General features: G+C 41.2%; 1 protein-coding gene across 2 annotated transcripts; it reads right to left on the minus strand.

Annotated features, from left to right (window-relative positions):
- Nucleotides 1–918: 918 nt before the first annotated feature.
- Nucleotides 919–7,071, minus strand: KRR1 (KRR1 small subunit processome component homolog). 2 transcript variants are annotated; one of them, XM_066183274.1, is made up of 10 exons: nt 6,956–7,071; nt 6,390–6,565; nt 5,781–5,915; nt 5,384–5,509; nt 5,203–5,286; nt 4,564–4,620; nt 3,894–4,064; nt 3,656–3,733; nt 3,433–3,526; nt 919–1,927 (listed from the first exon to the last, which is right to left on the minus strand). In XM_066183274.1, the coding sequence occupies exons 1-10, from the start codon at nt 7,047–7,049 to the stop codon at nt 1,785–1,787; spliced, it is 1,158 nt and encodes a 385-aa protein (XP_066039371.1). In that variant the 5' UTR covers nt 7,050–7,071; the 3' UTR covers nt 919–1,784. The 2 variants fall into 2 exon arrangements, with proteins under 2 accessions (XP_066039371.1, XP_066039370.1); XM_066183273.1 differs by having other exon boundaries at nt 6,390–6,568.
- Nucleotides 7,072–8,587: the final 1,516 nt, after the last annotated feature.

Below are 8,587 nucleotides of genomic sequence, written 5' to 3' on the forward strand. Positions count from 1 at the left end.
GAATGATACCCCAGTCTAAAAGACCAGTGTGAGACAAACAGCATTACACTTGTTTTCAACTCTTTAAACAGGCAGGGGAATGTGTGCCACTCCTCTGTCATGAAAAGGGCTGATGCAGTTCAGATCAGAACCAAGGACTCTCCTAATACACTCTCATGCTCCTTCCCTGGCTTGTCAAACTCCTCCTTAATAGGTCCTCACTCTGCACTTCTGCTGAAGCACGTTTGTGAGAGCAGAAATTTAAACTCAAGCCTTGCAGTGTCTCCTGTTGAAATCAGTCCTTTCACTACATGAGAAGTCTGAACTACCCACCAAGCCCTGAACTTTGGTTGCCCCTTTACTCTGTCAACTGCCAAACACCAGTGGTGTTTCTAAAAAGCTTGTTGTAGTGCTGGTATCACTCAACCCATTGAATCACTAGTTTCTGAGATGGGTGGCTTGTGACTTATGCATCGTGTTCTCAGTGAAAGATGTTTAAATAGTATTTTCCTGACTGATTCCAAAAGAAACTGCCTCTTACGAACAATGCAGTCCCTAAGAAGATGGGGAGTATTTTTTTCTTAACAATTAAGTGCCAAGAACTGCTCACATAATTGAAAGGTCCACTTGCTTAGAGGGCAAGCACCACAGCCATGTCCCAATGCTCATGTACTGGCTCTCTAACCAAACATATTCTAAATTCTTATTTATTTGTGTAAAAAAAAAAGAAAAAAAGGCTGTGTTTTCACCTAGGTTTCAAGTAAAAGGTCATTAACTAAAAGGCATTGATCTGCATCCTTCTAGAAGAATCATTTCCATTGCATGTGCAGTGATCAAAATTCCAAAACCCAGCAGTCAGTTATGAAATTAGTATGGCTCTATCACCTCCTCATTACATTTGTTTCTGTAATCTTAGATGTATGAAATAAGCACAGCTGCTCTTCTGATGCACTTTATTTCATCACATTTCACAGTTCCAGGAACCTGAAAAACCTCTTAACTTCCTTTAAAATAGGGGAAGTGTTTAAAAAAAAAAAAAAAAAAAAAAAGAGAAGCACAATTTTTAAGACAGTCTTGCAAGAAGGAAATAAACTAAGAATATATTTAAAGGTAAATAACACAACTTTTTGCTTTCCCTGCAGCACAATCCCTATGTAAAGACACTTTGTACCATATTCTGTGTAAAAAAACCTATCAGGATAATGCTAATAAATAACAGTTTATTAATGGTATGCAATGAAGATTATGGTTTGTCTGATTTTCAGTTCAAACTGTGAGTTCGGTGTCCAGGAAACACAACTGAGGTTGTGCAGTACATTAACTAAAGATTTAAGAACATTGTATTAAAATAGTTTATTAACATTGAGACAAGACACACAAAAATAATCAGCTTTTACAAAAATAAAAGCACAACATAGTAATAAATCTTGCCCATTTAGCAAAAGTCATCACCAAACCATTACCTTAAGCTTTCACCCTCCCAGAGTTTTCTGACTCAAATGTTTAACACTCCACATCAAACTCCTCAATGTTTCTATTGTGAAACCTTCCCTTTACACAGATGGGTATTACCCAAGTACATTCTCTTACCTTCTCAAACAACACAGAACGCGGATTTTCTTCACCAACCTCGCCAAGTCTGTACAGCTATTGTAGATCCACTAATTAAACTGTACTCGGGAGAAAAGAGGATGATCTTTCTACTTAGTCTTTTCTGGTTTACATTATACCAACAGCAAAAATCTCCCATCTTCTGAGTATACAAATGTTCATTATCAGAGGTGACAAGTAAACATGGTGGTGAATTACTTCTTTTTCTTTTTTTTCTTTTCATCTGCTGCCATTTTTAACTTTACTTCTTCCTCAGGGAGTGCTCCTAATTTCTTCTTCTTTGCATTCTTTACCTTTTCTTTGATGGCTTCAATATCAATCTTTTTCTCAGTGGAGGCTACACAGTACAAAATACAAAGGTAACAGACATGAGTTTTACTCCTGAAAAATGTTAACAGGCTACAAGAAGACTTTATATATAAACACAGTAAACTGCATCCTGTGGCATTGGTTAGGACTCATATTATGTTCACTAATGATTTTATAGATTATTCTGTTAATAATTTTTGTTGAAACTAGTATTATCTACAAATCCTATTCAGCAGAATTTGAAGAACAATCATATAAAAATCCCATAATTTGAACACAGATGCCACACCCAAGAGACATACAAACTATTATCATCCACTCCTCAGAACACAGATGTACTCCTCTGAAAGTAGTACATACACACTGTCTTACACACAGGCTTGACTGATCTCGCTGAAGAAATTAACTGCTGAGTGCTTACATGCAGACAAGCTTTCATGGCAATTTGTCTCTCTGTAAATAACTAAAGTGCTAAGATCCCAAACATGCCTATCCCATCCATATACTCTTTCCATGGCCATCCGTTAATGGCCACTGTCAGACAAAGGATGAGGAAGGGTGGGTTAGGGGAAGATGATGTAGATCTTTGACCCCTGCATGAAAACCTTTATTAAAAACTTCTACAGGGAGTGCCAGAATGCTGAAGTTAAACACATAGTGCTGAGCAACATGAATAACCTACTCTTACGTTCACAGGTGATGGTATTTTCTCTTTTGAACACAAGCCATGAGTTTGGATCTAACTTTCCTATCTCACAGTTAATTCCTAAATCTAATGATGGGTACCATACAAACTATTCCTGTCATCTGTTCTTGGAAGACTGAAGGATTTCAGCTCAAAACACACAGCAGCTAGAAAAGCACCATATTTGAGACATAGTGCAAACAACAATAGTTTCTAAATCACTGGAAATTTACTGCTATCACAACAAAAAAAGTACTGTATCAATGCTACAAAACACATGCTTTTCAAGAAACACAAACTTTAAAGTTCATAAGACTGTGTAATATATAGTGTAATAATATGTAGGTATATCGCTAATAGTATATCTAATACTATTAATATGAAGCATAATCAGTGAGAACTAAAGACTTACTTCTCTAGTGCATTAAAAAATAAATCACTTGAGAATACAAGCTCTTACTCTGCACATAGTGTGGTTTTATTTTAACCTTTAGAAAAGATATTTATCCTATCCTGTGCTCAAGTTGTGATATAAGTTTTTCAAGTACTGCTTTCTGTTTACTTGAATGTAAAAGTCCTGGCAGCTTCACTGTAAAACTCAAAGGCAGAAACTGATGAAGCTAGAACAACCAACTGAGATTGACTCTTCAACAGAGAATTGCCATTTTACAGGTATAGACTTATTGGCTAGATGATCTTTCTGCTGTCCCTGGCAATTCTAGGCATGGATCTTACCCCCAGGATTTTTTTTTTTGTATGACCTTTCTTTTTCCTAGGCTGTATTTGCAAAATCACTCAGCCTAGAAATGGACAACAAAATGTTTTAAAACAGGAAAAAGAATGGTTACCTTTCTTTGTTTTCACAACTGCCTTTTCCTTTGGTGGGATAAAAGCTTTATTTCTTTCTTCTTGTCTTCTCTTGACTGCATCGGCTTGCTTTGCCTGAAGTTACCAATAAAAAGGTCAAGTAGTAATAGAGCAAGCCAAAAGGACAAAAAAAAAAAAAAAAGTCAGATTCCAAGGCAGCAATCAAATGCTTTTTAACTGGACCCTGGATTAGTACAATTTTACCTTTATCTCTTCCATTCGCTTGCGTTTCTTCTGTCTTTCTTTCAAGAAGTATTCACCACTTGCCAATTCTTTATCAATCTGAGCAAGTAACAAGAAGCCTTAGTTAATTATGCATTATAAGCCAGATGTGTAATATCAGGGAATCAGAACATGACAGAAAAAGCCTCCCCACCTCTTTCTAAGAACACAATTTCAGGTGTGCTACATTCCTGCATAACCAAATAAAGTTTCAACAGACCTGGCTTTCTGGCTGAGGAGGTGGGAACGGTGTGTACTCCTTCTTAGTATTTTTCTTCTTGGGCTCCTTGCGCTTTTTCAAGTTCTTCCGCTTGAATTTAGGCAAAAATCTTTCCCAACTTTGCGTCCTCAGTTCAGGATCTTTTGCTAATTCCCTTTTGATCATCAAAGTCTTCAATAGTTTCAAAACGTCACAAAGAAGTTATTAAAAAAAAAGAGTATTACAGTAGAAGCCAAGAGATCTGAAACAGAAGTTTCACTAGACTTTCTTATATGGAATATGATACATCCAAACCTTCCACATCTCACTTCAATAAGAGCAGAGAGGCTTAATTATGAACAGCAGAACCAGAAAGATGTCTCAAAACAGGGACAGAATGCACTGGAAAAGACGCTTCTATTTAAGTGAGCAAGTATCAAGCCAATAAGCAAAGGAGAAAGTTTATACACACTTTTTCCTTTGATTTTGCAGATACTGCCATAATGGTGTTATAGTAATATATCCTAGTAAAATGGAGGCTATCAAAGGCAGTGGTTTTTAAAAAGCAGCACACTACAGAAATTCTCAAAAGTAGATTACCACACAGAAACATGTAAGTTATTAACATACAACCCTCTGGGAAGAAATATTATTCTCTTGTAAACAAAGATACACAGTGGTCCACACTAACCTTGATGTTATATATGGGATGGATATTCTTCATTGTGTCCAGAACAACTTTTCTAACCTGTATTGAATACAAAAGAGAAAGAACAGAAAGCTCAGCAAGTATTTCACATGCTGATCAATTAAAATAGCAGCCATTAACTATCGTGCTTCCTCTCGCTGCCTCTGCCACCCCAAAGTGGTAAGCCTTAAAATTACTGAAACATTAAGGTTGGAGAAGACCTCCAAGATCATTGATTCCAGCCTTTAAAAAGCTACAGCACAGGGTTAACTGGAAGGAACAGCAGTTCAAAAATGCCAATATTGTCAAGCTTCTAATAGACTCTAGCAGGCCCCACAAACATTATTTTCATGTTACCATGGATCTTATGGTGTCATGAGGAACTTGCTTTTGACAAGCATCCTTCTCCCACATAGTTATTAAAACATATACAGATGTTTTTTCTTCCAAGACAGAAAGATCTTAAAATTCAGCAGCTAAGACGATAATACTATGGATAGTCATATAAATGTAGCTTACTAACACAAAGCTGAAGATTCAGTGAGATACTGCTGAGGTTGCCAGATTTTGTGTATTGCCCACCCTGGAGCAGGGCAGGGAAGTTTGTGTTGGCTACGGAAACAGCTCATTACCTCATCTTACCTCTTTTAGCCCACTAAAGGGTCCAAGAGCTGAAACAGTGTTGCCTTGCACCATAATATAACAGTTTGTTAACAGTTCCAGGGCCTACACCAAAAAAAAAGAAAACAAATTAGTATAATATGAAGAGCTCACACAAATTTGGGCCTCAGTATTGTCTGGTTACTACACCCATAGGAAATACCTTCAGAGTAGATCCTTTTGGCCCAAGAAGCCGTGCTCTTCTTTTTATAAAAGTATCTCTCTTCCTCAGCAGAGAGCCTATCTTAATGATGTCACATGCAACATCATCCTGAAGGATACGAACTGCCTAAAAAGATGCAGGAAATGTCATCTGAATTCAAATGTATTTCTCATAAGAGTCAAGAGAATACTTCAGTTTATTCTTCTCCCTTTGCTTTCAGATATGTTTACTTTAAATATATATTTTATTTTACTTGACTCACTTGAAATTCCCGCATTCTTAAAACATAGTATTATTTATAAGTATTATTATAGAATTTAAGTATAATATTATGATAGAATTAAAGACAAAATGTAAGAATTGTGATGGATAAAAGCTTTCAGGATTTATTACAGACCTGCTCAAATGGAACACTTCTGGCCAGAAGTTTTATTAAGTCTCTAGCCCGAATGATTGCATATGGATCAAAAGTCTTCTTAGTGGTAGTGACAGTCATGCTTCCTTCAATTAGATCCAGCGCTGCGTTCACATACTGCAGTATTTGAAATGAAACACCACATCAATATCATACATCAGCTTTGGCAGCAAGCAGTTAACTAACAGAATGTAGACCTAGTTTTCCCAAATTTCCTATGTGACTTCCAGCTTAAGAAAATTCACACACACAGACACAAACCCCAGACTGAATATGCACCTTAAGGCCCAAAGCACGACCTCTCTCATCTCCCTGAATTCAAGCACAACAAAGCTGTCAGTGCTTGGAAGAAGAGATATTTGCTGCTGCAAGTATTTTGCTGACAACTTTTGTAAAGAACTGCAAGACTGGTACACAGTTCTTCACCAATTTTGATGACAAAAAACCACACTGCGAATTCAAAATGCAAACACAGGAGAAATTTACAAATACAGTATGAAAAAAGCAACTTGCACTATCTGTATTAGCTTAAGTAAGACCTGTATGTCCCCAAATGCAAAGTGCAGGATGACAATTATTAAGAGTTCATACATGTTCGCCCAATGCTTTCTGGACAAGTGGCCAGCACTCTTTCAAGTATGCCTCTCTATACTTCGGGAACAATGTTGCGAAACTGCTTTCTTCCAGCAGCCCTTTGGGATTATCCTCTCTTGTAAAGGCTGGCTCTTTCCACCCATCTGGCACAGTGAGAAGTTCAGATTCATCAACTGCTATTAAAAAAAGAAAAAAAAAGCTATTGTTACAAGAAGATTGATTTAATATACTATTGAGTGCAGTATGCATCTTTGCTGACCTTAGAAAAGACACTGCTTTAAACTATTTATATTAAATTTTAAAAAAAGAAAGAGAAGAAGAAATCCGCAGCTGAGATATGCGCTGTTGATCGGGTATATTCAAGACGATTATGCAAGTATATTATACAGGAACAAGGCACAGACTGAGGCGAGGAAGCCGAGTTCCTCGAGGGCAGGCACACCACTACACGGCACCGCCGCTGCCGGCCCCAAGCACCCGCCAGCCGTTCTACCCTCCGCAGCGCCCCACGGAGGGACCCGAGGCCCTCCCGGCGAGCCGCCAGCCCCGCGTGCCACCCCCACCTGGTGCCGCTTTCTTCTTGTTCTTGTTCTTGTGCTTCTCTCTCTGCTTGGGGCCCGGCCCGGGCCCGGCCTCCTCCACGGGCACGGCCGCCATGTCCGCGCGCGCGCCGGAAGGGGCGGGGCCGCCGGGCCGAGCGGAACTCACCCCGGCGCTGGTGTGGGACGGCCCGGGCGGAGTGTGCGCCCCGGAACGCGCAGAAATAAACACCCCGAGTACTTCGGTGCTCGTACTAAAGAAAAGGCATTCCTGGTGAGACCTGATTTTTCAGCTGAGTAACTTACTATTCAGTTGATGAAGCTGGATAATCAATAAGCAATATAAATAATTTCTGGGGGATGCTCTGCATCCTCCTCCCTGCCCCTTGCTGTACCTGTAACCGAGCAATTCCTTCAGTGAACGAGCAAGAAGGTGCCTCCTCCGCTGTCTTTCATGGAGACCATGAAAAGCCCACGGGGTGGAAAACTGGAGGAGACCTTTAAGAGCAATAACACTCTGAGGCAGGACGCTGTTGTCTTTGGCAGGTGTTCACCGTATCTGTTCATAAAAACCTGCACGCTACAATGTTTAATTACTTAAATGATGAGAAAGAGATTTCTACCACCTGATCTATCCTCAAGTAAAATACTAATTTAAAAATCAGTTTTGACCCTCCCAAAACCTTTCCTTCGGACCTGGGTGCTGGTTTTCCTCGCCCGGTCTATCTGCCAGCGGACAGGGCTTCCAATGTCCTTTCTGTCTGCAAGCTTGACATCGAGTTGATGCAAGCTTTTAGCCATTTATTTTAATTTCTGTCTGTCAAAATCCTTCTAACAGGGAGCAGGAGCGGTTCCCCAAGAAGGGAGGCCTTTGGCAGGGGGTGCTGGCGGTGTTTGGGGCGCTTTGGGGAGGTTGGTTATGCATTCCCGATCCCGCTAGATGGCACCGGCCGCCGCGCTAAGCGCAGCATCCCGAACGGAGCTGCCGCCCGCCCTGTGGCTTCCGCGGGAGGGAGGGAGGGAGGGATGGAGGCGGTGGGGAATGTGCTCCCCCTCCGCCCACACAGCCCTGCCCCGCCCGGCACGGGGCTTTGCTTGCCGAATGCCATTGGCATTGTTCCGTGCCCCTGGACAAGCACAGGGAGGCAAATTTGTCTCTCTCAGCTCTTGAACACAGAAGCTTTCTGGGGCTGCTTGCCGGGCTGGTATTCCTCAGCGCTGCAAAGTCTTTGAGCACAGGACGGGGGTCCTGCCCGGCTGCAGGCACCCGGTCGATGCGAAGGAAGGGCTGGCAGTCCTGGGGAGGCGGCGCGGGGATATGCATGAAGCGCACAGTGCGCGTCTCTCTCACCTGAAACCTGGCCACGTGTTGTGACAGCGCAGCACAGCAGGTTTGGAAAGAGTTTGAAGGAGGATAATTAGTTTAATTCTGCTCTTGGTTAATGTCTGATGACTCCTGTGATGCAGTCCACCAAAAAAATCACGAGAGAGGGCTGTGGAAGGGGCATGCCCTCAGCGCTTGGCAGTGGGAGTAAGCCTCCGGATGGGATGAGAGGAGAGAGGTAGAGACGCTGCAGTCCACAGAGTGTTGAGCGTGTGAAGAAGAATTACAGGCTGTAGCCTCCGACCTGCCAACCTCCTGAGTAGTGCGCTTGC

This window comes from Chamaea fasciata, unplaced genomic scaffold (genome assembly GCF_029207755.1).
Source record: "Chamaea fasciata isolate MVZ Bird 193981 ecotype frontalis unplaced genomic scaffold, bChaFas1.0.hap1 SCAF_5, whole genome shotgun sequence".
Taxonomy (NCBI): domain Eukaryota; kingdom Metazoa; phylum Chordata; class Aves; order Passeriformes; family Sylviidae; genus Chamaea; species Chamaea fasciata.